The 17,281-nt window shown below is 42.5% G+C and overlaps 1 protein-coding gene across 4 annotated transcripts in view; it reads left to right on the forward strand.

Annotated features, from left to right (window-relative positions):
• LOC144733997 (paraspeckle component 1-like) overlaps positions 1–17,281 on the forward strand; it is a 92,122-nt gene that overhangs the window by 7,480 nt on the left and 67,361 nt on the right. For 3 of the 4 annotated variants that reach the window (XR_013588463.1, XR_013588464.1, XM_078616027.1), the window contains exons 2-6: positions 3,836–4,137; positions 5,395–5,490; positions 5,890–6,086; positions 6,474–6,558; positions 10,943–11,057. Coding sequence is in view for 2 of the 4 variants with exons in the window: in XM_078616027.1 (XP_078472153.1) it covers positions 3,836–4,137; positions 5,395–5,490; positions 5,890–6,086; positions 6,474–6,558; positions 10,943–11,057 (795 nt within the window). In the remaining 2 variants the exon portion in view is untranslated. Of the gene's footprint in view, positions 1–3,835; positions 4,138–5,394; positions 5,491–5,889; positions 6,087–6,473; positions 6,559–10,942; positions 11,058–12,354; positions 17,254–17,281 lie in introns of those variants that run through there. The other variant, XM_078616028.1, reaches the window with a different exon arrangement.

Below are 17,281 nucleotides of genomic sequence, written 5' to 3' on the forward strand. Positions count from 1 at the left end.
TTCCCCGCAAGCGCGAGCGCACGGAGACTTTTATATATAACTAGCGGAAGTACCCGGCTTTGCCCGGGTGAAAAATATATTTCTTAAAAACCTTACATATATATACACAGATACTAAGGTATTGTCAAAGCCCGGTGGGCTGTTTGTACATTTCTCCACCAATAAATATATAAGAGGCTTTCACAAGTCCAAAAGTTGTAGAAAGTGTGGGGTAAATAGTTGATGTCAAAATGTTTCCGAAAATTGTGGTCTCCCCCCCCCCTCAAAAAATAGCTTTACCCCTCGTAGGTATATATACTAACAACACCTTACATACAACAGAGGAAGTGGTATCTATTGACTCTGTAGTAGTATCTACTGACTGTACCGTAGTATCTACTGAGCCAGTAGTAGCTACTGACTGTGTAGTAGTATTTAGTGACTGTAATAACTACTGACCATAGTAGTATTTACTGGGCCTACAGTAGTATCTACCGACTATATACTCGTAACGACTAACTGTATAGTATCTGCTGACTCTATAGTTGTATCCACTGACTATAGTAGTAACTACAAAATCTATAGCAGTATCTACTCACTCTATAATAGTATCTACTGACTCTAGTAGCTACTCACCGTAGCAGTATGTACTGACTGTATAGTAGTATATACTGACTGTAGCAGTATTGACTGACTGTAGTGGTATATACTGACTGTTTTAGTATTTACTATAGCGGTATCTACCAACTCGATAGCAGTATCTACTATCACTACAGCAGTGTATACCGACTGAGGTCGTACCTGCTATCACTACAGCAGTGCATACTGCTGTGTTGGTACCTGCTATGATTACAGCAGTGCATACTGCTGTGGTGGTATCTGCTATGATGAGAGGAGTACATATTGTGGTGGTGGTACCTGGTATGATAACAGCAGTGCATATTGACTGTACTCATCATTCACCCTCACAACTCACCCTTACCACTCATCCTCACCACTCACCACTCACTATTCACCATTCACCCTCACACCACTCACCAACCTCCCTCACCAATTTCCCTCACCACTCACCCTCACCACTCACCCTCACCAATCACCACTCACCCTCACCACTCACCACTAACCCTCACCACTAACCCTCACCACTCTCCCTCACCACTCACCACTCACTCTCACCATTCACCCTCACCATTCAGCCTCACCACTCGCGCTCAACACTCACCACTAACCCTCACCACTAACCCTCACCACTAACCCTCACCACTCACCCTCACCACTCACTAATCACCTCTCACAACCGTCACTCACCCTCACCACTCACTCTTACCACTCACCCTCATCACTCACCCTCACCACTCACCCTCACAACAACCACTCACCCTCACTACTCATCCTCACCAATCGCACCCTCACCAATCACCACTCACCCTCACTGCTCACCCTCACCGCTCACCACTCAACCTCACCCTCACCACTCACGCTCACCTCTCACTAATCACCACTCACCCTCACCACTCACCCTCACCATTCACCCTCACCACTCACCCTCACCATTCACCCTCACCATTCACCCTCACCATTCACCCTCACCACTCTCCCTCACCACTCTCCCTCACCACTCTCCCTCACCACTCTCCCTCACCACTCTCCCTCACCACTCCCTCAAAGGGTGATCCTAAAGGAATCTACAACCTTCGATGATTCCTTTGCGCGATTCAAAAAATCGATTCCTGGCGCATAGGAGGTTTCCATTTTTAATTACAGAGTTTTATTTTCATTGTTATGTTATGTTTTAAAGTTTTCAGGAGTTTTTAATTATATTTTAGCCCCGGTCAACGCCGGATATTTCCCATTTGTAGCAGTTTATATCAACTCTGTAACCAACTTATATTAAACGGAAATAAGGCGATTCTAAATGAATCTACAACCTTCGATTCCTTTTCGCGATTCATAGAATCGATTCTTGGCGCGGTCGGGTTTAGAGTTTTAATTACACAGTTGTATTTTCATTGGGATGTTATGTTTTAAAGTTTTCAGAAGATTTTAAATGTATTTTTCCCCCGGGCAACGCTGGGTATATCGAGTTTGTACCACAAAGTCGTCGCCTGACAGAGTTGCGTGTCGAGGCCTAGTACCGTGCAGAGCCTCCGGCCTCGCCTAGATTGCCCACCCGGCTGAGGCTGGGTACTGGGGCCGTTACCCCCCCCCCCCCGCGCTACAATAATACTGTCTAATCGCTATAATTTTATTATCTACCGACCCTATAATAGTAACTGCACACATTGGGGTGGGGGGGGGAGTGAAGAGGACGTGAAACTTTGATGAATTTACCTCCGAGTCGCGTGTTAATGCGTGCGCATATTTTTTACGGGAATTAAAAATGGCGTCCACCCCGCAGCGAAGGCGTCTACCCATTGCCAGGGGCAACCGCCGTGGTCCGCGCCGGTCGGCAATAGTAAATAAATAAATAAAGCGTTAAATAAATAAAGAGAAATCGCACTAAATCGATAATCGGTCCGATTTAAAGTTTAGAGACGAAAAATCGGAAATGCCTAAGTTTACCGCGGGGCCGGGGGCGTGGCCCACCTGCAAAATTTAATCTCGGCGAACCCCACGGTCCGAGAGCTACATCCCCCGCAAGGGAGCGTACGCAGACGGACGGACAGACAGACAGACAAAAAATGAATTATATAGGTTAGATTTGTATATAAGATTCGCACATTTGTTACAATTGCCACACTTGGGAAGGGGATTTAAACTGGACCTCTTCATTGCAATATGATCACGATTACACAACGGTAACGCCCTCGGTACTTTGTTATCCCACTGTATGTGTGGGTTTTCTGTGGTAGTTGGTTTGCAAATTGTATTTTCGATAACCTAATTCTCGACAGAGGAACTTAAATTGCACTTTTGGCTTATTTGTACAGTGATACATTTGATTGATTTTAATAAATCTTGGATTCTTATCAAGTTGGACAAAAGATCGCTTGTTTCATGTTTCGGATCACCTTTTGCAATTCCGCAATATAACAGTCAAGTTAATTGAACATGGTCGCTGAGTCAAGTTAGATTGCCACGGTTCGTCTATAAGGCCTTTACAGAACCGTTTCCAAATCACAATTTCTCAAGCTGTCAATCTGCACGATGACTTCACGAGCAATTGTACAATATTTGACATCCCTTTACATACGAGTACAGTGATCACCCTGGTATGTATGTTGAACTTCCTTCGCAACGTGCGTAGCCAATCGTGCTAATCAGTTTTTAAACGTAAAATCCGAGCCAATTTTCATGATAGAAAATGTATGTAGTTTATTCTTGATTTAGGTTTGCTGATTTCTGTTCACTGCATTGTTGTACAGGTACCGGCTTTTATGTTTCTGTTTTTGTAATTTTGGTGACCCAGGTCACTCATGCAATGGAGAATATTCAGGTATCTTTGGGTTTGTTGGAGAAATGTTAACTACCTCACCTGGTAATACAGGAGGTTGTGGGTTCAATCCAGACCCGGATGCGGTCTGTATATTTGGAGTTTGCATGTTTTCCTTCTGGTTGCGTTGATCTTACTCCGGGTTTTTCTCTCCAAATTTATAAATGTGTTAAAAGTATTTGGCTGCAATAAATGTCCTCATGATAAGCCACTTTGTTGAGCCATCATGTGTAGCCAGGTCGTTTCTGAACGAGCTGTACAGCTCAATGGGCCTTACCTGGTAAAATAAATAGGAGAAATGGGTGTATCTGGATTGTGCATTTATGCTTGGCTACATTAACCTGTAATAACAATTTTCAAGAATAGTTTTTAGTAAATATTTTTAAACAAAATAAACTTGAAACTTGTGACTCCCGCCCACAGGAGACGCGCACCATTGCCGAGTTGGCCAAGGCAGAGCTGGACGGCATCATGATGCGTAACCGGCCTTTGCGTGTGCGTTTCGCCACGCACGGGGCCGCCCTGTCGGTACGGAACCTCTCGCCTATGGTTTCCAATGAGCTGCTGGAGGAGGCCTTCAGCCTGTTCGGCATGGTGGAGCGCGCCGTCGTGGTGGCGGACGAGCGCGGCCGCTCCACCGGCCGTGGTATCGTCGAGTTCGCTACCAAGCCTGCGGCACGAAAAGCACTGGACCGTTGCACGGACGGCGCCTTCCTGCTGACTGCGTGAGTGCCTTGGACTTCGAATTCAATGTGTGCGGTCAAATTGTAGTTGAATCCAAAAGTTTCAGGGATAAATGCATTCCATTATTTCCCATTGGATTTTGCTATGGCTGCTATGTGACTCGTTCATAGCTATACGATTGACTACATGGTCTGTTGACTACATGTTTTTGTGTTAAGCCGGGTTGGTGTGTGCAAAGTTATGATTGGGCTTGGTCTGGGTAATAAAGGGTAAGGGTTAGTTTGGTCACCGAAAATTTACACTTTGGTCTGTTAGCCGGCTATGTTCCTTTTGGACCATTGCATTTGTCAAGGCATCTCAACCCATGGGCCAGTTTCTACTCTTATCAGCAGCATGTGGCCAGCTGCCACAAAGCTGCATGTATGCCCACCTTTGACTTTAATTTCTCAGTTTTTGAGGTTTATGAAGAATGGCAATACTTTATTTCGTAGCTTGGTGGTTTCTTAATCATCATAAGCTGTGAACTATACTTTGCTAAATGAAGGACTCTCTGAGTTCAATATGTCATGGGTGCATGATGCGACAAGCCATCATCCATCTAGCTCTTAATCGTGAGTTGGTTTTTGCGCCCCTGTTTCCACGGTAGATATCCACTCAGGAGTGTTCTCTTTTGTTGCCATTTTTACGATCAACGGCCGTCGTAAATTCACCTAACGTCCTTCTAAAGTCCACTTAAGTTTCTTAAGTCAATTTAATGTCAGTGACTTGAGCATGTTCTCTAATCCTTCCTTGGCTTTACTGTACGTTTTATTCCAAACATGCCCCCCATGCTTCTTTGTGCACTTTTAGGATTTTGTTCCAAATTCTTTATCCCTGTTTCTGATGTCACAGCAGTTAATGTTTATTATTCACACTCATTTAGGTTGCTTTTCATTAGTAATAGTTTATTCATAAAGCACTCCAGCCTGCTCATGTTTTAATGTTCCGTTTATCATTTTGATTCTCAGTATTATATATGTACGCTGTTGTGTTTTCATTTGTGTCCCTCTGAAGATAACTTCAGTTTAGTGAACTTGTACATGACTTATTTTTCCATATGCAGCCATTACTGTACTGAGTTCTGTAATTTTCTGTAGTTCATTTCCATTGGCTGTTTTCAGAAAAAATCTGAAATTCTTAATATAAATTAGGAAATGCACTTCAAGACACCGACGGATACTAACTCTGTGCCATGTAATTTGCTTGAGGACCCGTTGTGGGATCGACGTAGTAATGGAGGTCTGCGTACGGTTTGACAGCTCGCCCCGGCCCGTGATCGTGGAACCACTGGAGCAGTATGACGAGGAGGACGGGTTGCCGGAAAAGTCCATTCAGAAGCACCCACTCTACCAGAAGTGAGCATTGCCACTATCACCGCCACTTATTTGATGTTTGATATTTTATGAGTTGTCTCACGATGCCTAACTTTTAGTGTTTCAAATCTACTTGCGGACACTTGTGGCTTTCACTCCGCCTTTGCCGCGTGCTCTGCAATATTAGTGTGGGTTTTATTTACTTGGAACACATTTTTAGGAATTGGGGTTATTGATAACCTTTCATGTAAAATTATATTTGCTGTAACCACTCTTATCACAGGGAATGTGTAGACAATGGGTGATCAGGAATACATTCGAGTGAATAATAGTATTTGTTAATGTTTTCTCTACAATGTTTTTATTTGCTTGTTACACATTAAGTGCAACATTTGGAAGCTTTTGTCTTCATAGGATTGCTCTGATGTGCGGTTGTTGCAGGGAACGGGAGCAGCCACCTCGCTTTGCGCAGCCTGGCTCATTTGAGTGCGAGTTTTCAACACGGTGGAAGTCTCTCGATGAGATGGAGCGTCAACAGAGGGACCAGGTGGAAAAGAACATGAGGGAGGCTCGTGAGAAACTGGATGCTGAGATGGAGGCAGCTTCTCACGAGCACCAGGCCATGCTCATGCGCCAAGGTGACCTTTGCACCTCACGTTCATGTCGTTTTACAGTTCTAACAGATATATAAATTACCGGACATCCAGTTTACATTTCTTTACTGTAAGTTGTATGTCCAACGTTTGTTCAGTTTGTACGCTACATTCATCATGCTCGTTTAAACGACAAGCTGAATGTAATAGACATTTTATCTTCCCAATGTGCAGATAAGTCACTCAATCACGACTGACTTGAACACAATTCTTGATTTGGGTAACAAAAATTTGGTCCTGATCAACTAAAGAATAAGGACGCACAAGCTATGTGCCTATCATTTAAATTCTTAAAGTGTTGGGTTGCCTTTATGGAAAGCTGTCGGAGGTATTTAACAAGGGTGATGTCCTGAAATCCGTGATTTCTTTCAGAGTTGTTGCGGCGTCAGGAGGAGTTGAGGCGCTTGGAGGAACTGAGAAACCAGGAGCTCCAGAAGCGCAAGGAAATTGAGATGAGGTCAGTTTACAAACCTGTTTCAGTCAACATAATCGTTTAATTTAACACGTTACTTCTTACCCATGTCTCTTGCAAAAGAAACGTTAGAAGGTATTCGTACATTTAATAATTCTCCCTTGCATTGTATTTGTATTGCATTGACGCACTGATCAGCGTGTGCTTGCTGGGCTCCTGTGAAACATTACATTTTTTAAGATCAGGTAGGAGCCCATTGAGACAATCCATCTTTTCCAAGCGAGCCCTTAAAAAAAAGTTTTTGCGCAACATAAACACCGATTTAAACAAAACAGCAATAGCTTATGGGTTCTAGTGCAAAAAAATTAAGTAAAATGCCTTTTACAGCAAAAAGTAGCTTTTTCCGTGATATCACACAAAATCAAATCCTCTGTATCATCTGTTTTGCAAATATAGTCCATATTTTACAAATTAAGGACTTAACATTTTATACCTAGATGCTTGAAGGGAACCACCATTGTCTAGTGGTATTTCTTATGGGCCAAGTTTCTTGGGTTCACTGGATATAAATTAATTTATATACAGTTTAATCACTTTCTCACTGCAGCAGAGAATAAAGGGTGAGGTTCACTAAATGTGGAAGTCTGAATGAATTTTCTCATGAGCTTTAAGTCTTAGTTGTGTTCGTAAAATAAATGTGAAAAAGAACATTAATGGAGCATGTGACGTCCAAGGTAACAGATTCTTAAGACATTATTGTATCAAGTTATTATTATTATTTAAAAATTGCAAGTCTGCATTTTAGTTATTATCATGCAAACAGTTTTCCAATTGGCTCCTTCATTTCACTTTTTGGGAATCTTTCCGGATGACCCCCAATTTTAGCTTATTCAAATCTGCCTTTGAGATGTTTTACTGTGCTTGACTTAAAATACAATTCAAATTTTGTTGAGATGGAAAAATAGAATGACGTTGCATATTAGGATGAAATTAAATGTCTTAAATGTTTATCTTACCTATAAAAGGCATTCTTTGTCGGTCTGTCCCCTCTGTCCGTCTGCGCACACACGCTCGGGGAATTTTGCTCTCAGACGGTCGGGTTTACGTAGAAAAAAATTTGCCGGGCGGCACGCCCCTAGCCCCGCGGTGGGAATAGGCTATTCCGTTGTCCAATCCGTAAACTTTCAAGTAGTTAAATTCACGTTTTAGTGCGATTTCTCTTAATTTCATTATTTACTTTTGCCGCCCAGCGCGGAACAAAGCACGCTATTGCGCATGCGTGAATCGCTGACAGGAGTTGCCCCTGGCAACGCACGCCATCGGTGGAGGGGGGGGGGATTTCTCATTCGCGTTCAAAATGCAAAAAAATGTACACGCAACGCTGAGGTAAATTCATCAGTGTCACGTCCTCTTCTCTCCCCCACCCCATACTATTATAGGGTCGTTAGATACTAATTTTATAGCGCTTATACAGGATTATTGTAGCGGGGGGGGGTAGCGGTCCTGCCTCAGCCGGCTGGGCAATCTAGGCGAGGCCGGGGGCTCTGCACGGCACTCTTGTTAGGCGAGTACTTTGTGCTATAGAGTCGATATATACTGCTACTAACGGGAAATACCTGGCGTTGCCCCGGGGGGAAAATGTTTTAAAATGCCTGAAAACTTTAAAGGAAAAGAAAACTCATTGATTAAAAATAAAATAAAACCCAGGTGCGCCACGATTCGATTCTTTAAATCGTGCAAAGGAATCGCAGGTTGTAGATTTCTTTAGAATCGGCCTATTCCCGTTTAATATAAGTTGGTTGCATGTCGGCAAGTATGCTAAACATTTCGAACAGACACACATTCACAAATTTCCCTTTTTTATATATAAGATAGTCAGCATGTACTATTGTAGTGATAGCAGGTACCACCACATTCGGTATGCACTGCTGTGATAGCAGGTACTACCACAGTCGGTATGCATTGCTTTAGTGAAAGCAGGTATCACCACAGTATGCACTGCTGTAATAATAGGTACCACCACAGTATGCAATGCTGTAGTCGTATCAGGATTCCACCATAGTCGGTATGCACTGCTGTAGTGATAGCAGGTACCACCAAAGTTGGTATGCAATGCTGTAGTTTAAGCACGTACCACCACACTCAGTATGCACTGCTGTGATAGCAGGTACCACCACGGTCGGTATGCACTGCTGTAATCATAGCAGGTACCACCACAGTCGGTATGCACTGCTGTAATCATAGCAGGTACCACCATAGTTAGTATGCACTGCTGTAGCGAAAGCAGGTACCACCACAGTCAGTATGCACTGCTGTAAACAGCAGGTACCACAGTCGGTATGCACTGCTGTAGTCAAAGCAGGTACCACGACACAGTAGGCTCTACTGTTCTGAAAGTAGGTACCACCCCAGTATGCACTAATGTAATCATAGGTACCACCACGGTATGCACTGCTGTAGTGAAAGCAGGTACCACCACAGTATGCACTGCTGTAATCATAGCAGGTACCACCACAGTCGGTATGCACTGCTGTAATCATAGCAGGTACCACCACAGTTAGTATGCACTGCTGTAGTGATAGCAGGTACCTCCACATTCGGTATGCACTACTGTAAACATAGCAGGTACCACCACAGTGAGTATGCATTGCTGTAGTGAAAGCAGGTACAACCACATTATTTACTGCTGTAATCATAGCAGGTACCACCACAGTCAGCATGCACTGCTGTAGTGATAGCAGGTACCACCACAGTCGGTATGCACTGCTGTAATCATAGCAGTAACCACCACAGTCAGTATGCACTGCTGTAGTGATAGTAGATACTGCTATCAAGTTGGTAGATACTGCTATATAGAGTTAGTAGATACTCAAACAGTCAGTATATACCACTACGATCAGTAAATACTGCTACAGTCAGTAAATACTACTATACAGTCAGTAGCTACTACTGGCTCAGTTGATACTACTGTACAGTCAGTAGATACAACTACAGAATCAATGGATACAACTTACTCTGTTGTATGTAGGGTGTGTAGGTATATATACCTACGCGGGGGTAAAGATATTTTTTGAGGTGGGGGGTCGACAATTTTCGGAAACCTTTTGGATTAACTATTTACCCCCCACTTTCCATAACTTTTTTGACTTGTGCAAGCCTCTTATAATTTTGTTGGTGGAGAAATGGACAAACGGCCCACCGGGCTTTCATAATACCTTAGTATCTGTGTATGTATAAGGTTTTTAAGAAACGTTTTGAAATCTATTTTTTGCCCGGGCAACGCCGGGTACTTCCTGCTAGTCTTACCTACATACGTCTTTTTGTCTGTCTATCTGTGTGTGAACGCACCTTGTGACACTTTTAACTCACAAACTGTGGGGTTTACGTTTCAAAAAAGTACCCAGATACTACGCGATAAGCCCGGGGGTGAGCCAGTGCTATTCGTATTTCACATCCGTCAACTTTGAAGTAGTTAAATTAACAATGTATTACTATTAATTATTATTTTACAATGCTGGGCGCTCGCTAAAGTACACATCTGCGCATGCGCGAGAACGCTGACCCGTGGTTGCCTTAGCAACCCACACGCGATCGGTGGGGGCGTGGAAAAATGATCATTCGTGTTAAAAATGCAAAACAATACACAATGCTAAGGTCAATTCTTCACAGTGTGATGTCCCCCCCCACCCCAATCTGCAGTTACTACTATAGAGTTGGTAGATGCTACTACCATAGTCCGTAGATACTACTGTAGAGTGGGCAGGGGGATTGTGGGGGGGTTGCAGCCCAGCCTCAGCCTGCCAAGGTGCCACCTCAGCCGGCTGGGCAATCTAGGCAAGGTCGGGGGCTCTGCACGGAACTAGGCCTCACCATGGTACTCTATTAAATTAGTAATTAACTGCTATAGAGTAGGTAGATACTACTGTAGAGTAGGTAGATGCCACGAGTCAGTAGATACTACTTTCGAGTAAATAGATACTACTATAGATTCAGTAGAGTCTATTTGCTACTGTAGAGTTGGTTGATACTACTGCAGTCAGTAGATACCACTATGGTCAGTAAATACTGCTGCAGTCAGTAGATACTACTGTAGCGTTAGTAGTTACTACTATAGAGTCGGTAGATGCTACTGTAGAGCCATATACTACTGTAGAGTCAGGTATGACTATAGTCACGATATACTACTCACTCTATTGTATGTAGGGTGTGAAGGTGTTTGTTCCATGCAATCTGCTTTGTCTCAATGTAATTCCCGCTTGGATCTCTCAATTTTTTGTGTGTACGCTTAAACTTTTTCGTTTAACTTTTACTGCCCATTTGTAATTGTCAAAATGAAAGAAAATGTTCCACTGGGCACATTGGTATGTTGTTAATGTAGATGTTTGAGAGGGTGGAATTTCAGCTGTGAATATGCCGTGTGCACTCGCAGACACGAGGAGGAACGCAGGCGGCGCGAGGAGGAGATGATCCGGCGCCAGCGCGAACAGGAGGAAATGCTCCGTCGCCAGCAGGATAGCTACCGCATGAACTACATGGAGGGCGCCGTGAGTACCCAGGTCGCTTGCCGACCCATGCAAGAGCCAAGGCTGGGCTCTCGGTGACTCCGTATTGGCATTCGTTTAATTCTTCCAGTGCCAATGACAATTGATGTTGCAATGCATGTTCTGTTTATAATCACATAAATATCACTTCTCACCAGGAATAGGGTCTTAAGGGACCAGCATTCTTTAGTTTGGTACAGATTTGCTTTGCACACGTGCATCAAATGGTTGTTTTTCCCTTTAATCACTTTTAATGAAAATGATTTGCTTTCATAATATAACAATGTTCATGAACTAAATTTAAATTGAAGAATTACTGATTTGCTACAAGGGTTTTTTTGACAATTTAATATTCTGCCTGTGGAGTTTGTAAACTTTTCATAATTTTCTGATTTCTGTTTGTATGTGTCAGCCTGTGAATGCCAGCGCTGGAATTTACCCCATTCCAGTGCTGATCATGTAGAGACCAGAAGGTGCTCCTTGCGTAATTGGCAATGTCTACTGTTGCATTCAGCCTGTTCACTTCAGAAAGAGTGCACTCAGTCAAAAGTTGGTTTGATTATCTATATTGTTCGAGCTAATGTGTTTAGTTCATTGAAATTTAGTAGAATTAATTTATTGTTGCCAATATTTGGAACATAAACACTGCAAGGTGGCTTTTTTTATAGTCACGTAAGAAACAACTCCAAACTTTGATACCCTGTAAATGAATTAACTAAATCATGCAGTAATATTGTGTAATATATAATTATTTAAATAGGAATTTGAATCCTTGAAAAGGTGTAATTTTTATATGACTGATTGCCTTTACAATTTTAAACGGGTGTAAATATCAATATTAATACACGTTATATAGAATAATCCATAGATGTAGTTTGTGTATATAATGGTATCTATACCTAATTTACAATATGGAAATTAAGTGTCGATTGGCAGCATATTGTTGACATCGGCTTGAGTTGCATATTTACCAAAGCCTGTACATGAGTAACCAAAATATCCTCGGTTAAGAATGTGTACAGCTTCTCTGGCATATATTTCTTATCCAAGTATTGGTCGTCACGAGCATACACATGTGCATATCGTGAAATTAATTAACGCAAATCTGTACTCACAGTGAATACCACAAATGCATTCCTAGCAAATCGTTTTGCACATGAAAATGTAGAGCTGAGAAGAATTCCTTTTTCAGACCCATTCTGGTGAGAACACTTGTAGAAAATGTGTCGCTGTTTACAGCACATGGAACATTGTTGAGAGACATGCCTAAAATCTAACTTGGATGATTGTTTTCTCACAGGATGATAAGTCCATTTTCACTGAAGGTTATGGAATGCTCCAGCACCAGCTACATAGTTCCCAGGCACGTAATGTTGGGCTCCACATCATCAGGCTGTGGCTATTAAGAACCTAAGATTGCTGTGTTGGACGCCATCACACTGCATTCTCATGGGATACTAAACATCACCTCAAATATGCAAACACTCTTTGGAACTTCAATGCTGTATTACTTTTGTTCCCAACTTTACTTTGTGGGACATTTAATTTAAACAGGTCTATTATTAATGTATTATGTGGGTGCACGAGGTTGTGCGCATCCTTAATGTTTGAGCTGCATATCTCTTACACATCTCAGCGATGGCATGTTACCTAAAATATTCCTCAGGTCATAGCCCTCATGGTAAATAAATAGTACCATATCTAAGGGGCATTGATGAAGAGTGATGCAAGTATGTAACAATACCATAATGCTTCGGGTATCTGTGAGAAAGTTATTACATTGTGAATAACTTTACCTAAGGCTAGCCACAATTTTTGCGGTTTACTGTGACAGAAAATGGCCAGTGACCCATGATTATTGCAGGTAAATTGTGAATGTCACCTAACCAAGTGACAGTTGATTAAATTCCTACCAGTAACAGCTTCAGGTGCACTGACATGTTAAACGCATGAAGTTCATTAAGAAGCTTATTAAGAAGAGAAAAAAAAACTTGAAATATACGTAATATAGTATAAATGTCATTATCTGTAATGGTTATCATCAATCTCGTTCGGCCATGCTATTTTCTGCAAAGGTCAGCCTGAATCATCGTGGTATATGCGAGTCATGAAGAAAATAAGGTTCTTGTGCACATTTTGTGCATCGTGGAGTTTAATGCATGCGCACATGCGTTTATGGGTGTACACGCATACAACATGCATGCGTTTGCAAATACCTAACTGCTGCAAACAATTTGGTGGTACACCTCACCACTGCGTTGATGATGTTTTGCAAGTTCTACTTTTTGTTCACATTGGGTACGGAAACTTCTTTACTGTGGTCCGGGACATCACAGACCATTGGAAGTTTTAAGCACTTGTTTTGCTTGCTCTTGTGGGAGGGGTTAAGGAGGTGAAAGAATTCCCCTCCCAGCAGAGTGATTGAAATTAGTCAAGTGCTGCACAGTAACTGGCAGGAGCTATTGTGGTGATTGTTTCAGGAGTAGGCTGTAAAGCTGACGAATTGTAACTAATTCTGTCATCTTAATATTGACGGAAGCTGATGAGTATTTTGAAGATCGGTGATTTGTAAGGTCCATTGTGTTAGGATTGATAATGCTCAAGTGCTTAACTTGTCGTGACTGATTAGCACGGTTGACTACGTATGGTGCGAAAGAAGTTCAACATAAATACAAAATGGATATTCAGTTATTTTGCAGCGATTGGATTGATAACCTACTTCGCATCACATCATGCATGAAGTAGAAGATGAGCATACCATTTGATTTAAGCAATTGTTCAATATTGACACTAAGATTGAAAGTGTGAATGCAATTGCTCTCTAGCATTCTGTAATGGTTACTTATTATAATTATCCAATGAAGGCAGCATTTTAGGAAAAAGTTGTACCCCCAACCGAAAACCAGGCAAATTGAACAAAGGGTTGCTATACTTGGCGATATTATTGATGTCAATGAAACCTCGTAATGCAAATTATGTCATTGTGTGACATCGTTCAACTTGACATAATTTTATGATGTCAAACGCCACATGCCTCCTCCCTGCCCTCTTAATAACGTTGTGACTTGTGATGTCGGCACTTCGCGTGGCATGCTTCATGTTTCTTGTGCTGCAGTTAGACACCCAAAGCTGGACCATTGCACAGCAGGTAGATACTCAAAAGTTTATCCCAGAGCTGTGTGTACACATGGGAGATGTCTAGGTTAGTGACCAGGTTTCAGATGTTTTGGCTTTGAAAGTCCTGCACAGCTTGTTCCTATATAAATTATTTAAGAACAATTTGGTTTATGTCATAGGTGTTAACTTGAAGCCATTGCTAATCATGCTTCTCACTTAGCAAAGAGACTGCCTGTGCAACAAATACCAATTAGGACTGTTATTCCAGCCAAGTGGCTGAGCACTAGTGATTGGTTTGCAGTCGGGGAAGGTTGGTTGCGAGCTCAAATCTGGGTTGGGGTTTTACTTTGCCCATCCTTCCGGGGTTAATAGTATCACCTTATGATGAAGTCGCCAGTGGTTTTATGGATATACTTGCCCCCGTCATAGAAATGTAGAATTTATATCACTGGCCGAGGACTGTAAATTGGAATTGAGCACCACCTCAATGCTCATTTGAGTATTGAATCACTTTGACTTTAGATGTTTGTGTAAAGTCAATGTTGGTTATTCATTGCCAAAACTGGTTCAGACCGATGAGCTGGGAATTGCCACTGTTTGGTGTCACCCAAATTCTGGATTTAACAGAGATTGGCAAGGATACAACTTGGACTTGGTGCACTAATGTTTGGTGAGCACTGCTAATTGGATTTCTGAATACAGTTATGGTTTTGAAGAGATGTACTTGGAACTTTTTTCACACCGTACATAGGCATCCGTGCTAATCCGAGGTGTGGGGGAAGGACAACAAACTAAGCACACAGTGCATTGAATAATTACCCAAAAGAGTGATGACATTGTTTTGCGTTAATTCATATTTTAGCATTATTATTTTCTTTCTATAACACTAACCTAATTTTTGTTCCTGGGTAGTAAGTGTTATTTCGTAGTTGCTTATGCCTAAAAAGTATATAAAATGGCTATTATTCCCCACAACCCTTTCTTTTGTGACCAGGACAATTATATTTTGATATTGACCTCTTTTCAATGAGAAAACAGGCGAATTTGTGTCTTTTCATTCACATAGTCAGAAAAACAAACCATATAAATCAAAATTAACATTTATTTATACTAAAGTAATACAAAAATGATGACAAAAGATTTAGAAGTGAGTAGTTTTTCAAGATTTACGATTATACTGTAAATCACTTTCACGAATCAGCCCCCAAATATAGTCTCCCATCATGTTCTCATACTGTCCTTGGTAGCGGCATTCAAAGTCCAGTATACAGTGATACCTCGGTTCACGAACGCTTCTGTTCACGAACAACTCGGTTCACGAACAGAAAAGTTCTTAAAAATATGCTCCGGTTCACGAACTCTGCTTCGGTTCACGAACAGGAGCCGCGGCCATTTTAATGCTATTTCCAGGCTGTCACATGGTCGTGACTTCCTGTAGGTAGATCGTGGAGAGAAGAAGAGACAGAAAGAAGTACTATGAGTACTGTGAAGACACTTTCAGTGACTTTTTGCTTTTTGGTGTGCTTTTTAGCACGTACAGTACTGTACTGTACTACTGTACTGTACAATACTGTACTTACTGTATTGTACAGTTCACCCGTTTGAGTGCTTACTGAAGTCATCTCAAGCAAGGTTAGTGTTATCTCTTTATACATTACTATACTGTACAGTACTAATGTGTATTGTAATTTGTTTCATATTTTTGTGCTTCAAAAACCAAAATAAAGGTCAGAACGGATTAACCGGATTTACATTGAACCCTATGGGAAAATGTGCCTCGGTTCACGACCAATTCGGTTCGCGACCAGAGTCGGTTCACGAATTAAGTTCGTGAACCGAGGTATCACTGTATCCTGGTGGAAGCGCTCGCCTTGCTTCTCCTAGTACGCTCCCATGTACTCCTTGAATTTATCAAGATGAGCATCAAGGATATGGACTTTGAGCGACATTCTGCAGCCCATTGTGCTGTAGTTCTTCACCATAGTCTTAACCAGCTCCACAGTTTTCGACCTTGTGATTGCCCAGGAAGCCACGAACCACTGCGACAAAGCTGTTCCAAGCCGCTTTCTCCTTACTAGTGAGCTTTTTGGGGAATTCATTGCACTCCATGATCTTCTTTATCTATGGTCTAATGAAGACACCGGCTTTGACCTTTGCCTTAGCTTAGGGAAGAAGTCTTGAAGGTACTTGAAGGCTGCCGACTCCTTATCTACAGCACCGACTGTTTTATAAGGCCCAATTTGATGTGCAGTGGTGGCATCAGCACCTTCCGGGGGTCCACCAGTGGCTCCCATTTGACGTTGTTCCTCCCCACAGAGAACTCGGTCCGCTGTGGCCAGTCCCGCCTGTGGTAGTGCGCCTTGGCGTCCCTGCTGTCCCAAAGGCAAAGATAGCAGAGGAAACTCGGTAAAACTGCCTTGGAGACCCATCAAGAATGTCACCATTTTGAAGTCTGACCTCCCAGCCGTACTCGTCATACTTCAAGACGTCCAGCAAGGTCTTGATGCTGGTGTAATCCTCTTTGGGGTGCACCGAGTGAGCCAGGGGAAGAGACGGCTACTTGTTAAGATTATGGAGCAGCACGGCTTTGAGGCTCCTGGATGAGCTGTCAATGAAGAGGTGCCACTCATTCTGGTTACAGGCGATTCCGATTGCCTCGAACAGACTGGTCACATTGTGGCAGAAGCAGAGCCCATCTTGATGGGTAAAGAAGCTGCAAAAAGGTTGGTGACGCTTCCTCTGATCTGCAACTTGCACACTTTTATCCAACAAGTTCCACTGCTTGATCCTAGACCTCAAAAGCTCTGCATTGGACTTGGTGAGACCAAGATCTCTAAACAAATCGTTGAGGTCTTTTTGGTTGGGGTAGTATAGATTTCTCTCCTCAGCTCCACCTCTGAAATTGTCATCTGGATCTACAACTTCTTCCTCGCTCTCTGCTCTCTTCTAAAGACGACTGCTCTCTATCCGGAGGAGTGGGTACGGGGAGCTCATGGCAGTGTGGCACCGGGGCGATCGATGAAGGAAGGTCCAGATACGTGATAGGTGCATTCTTGCCAGTCCGACGTTTGGAATGGTCCACCATGCAGAAGTCGCATTTGCTTGAGTGG

The sequence above is a fragment of the Lampetra planeri genome, chromosome 49, assembly GCF_965212315.1.
Source record: "Lampetra planeri chromosome 49, kcLamPlan1.2.h2, whole genome shotgun sequence".
Lineage (NCBI taxonomy): Eukaryota > Metazoa > Chordata > Hyperoartia > Petromyzontiformes > Petromyzontidae > Lampetra > Lampetra planeri.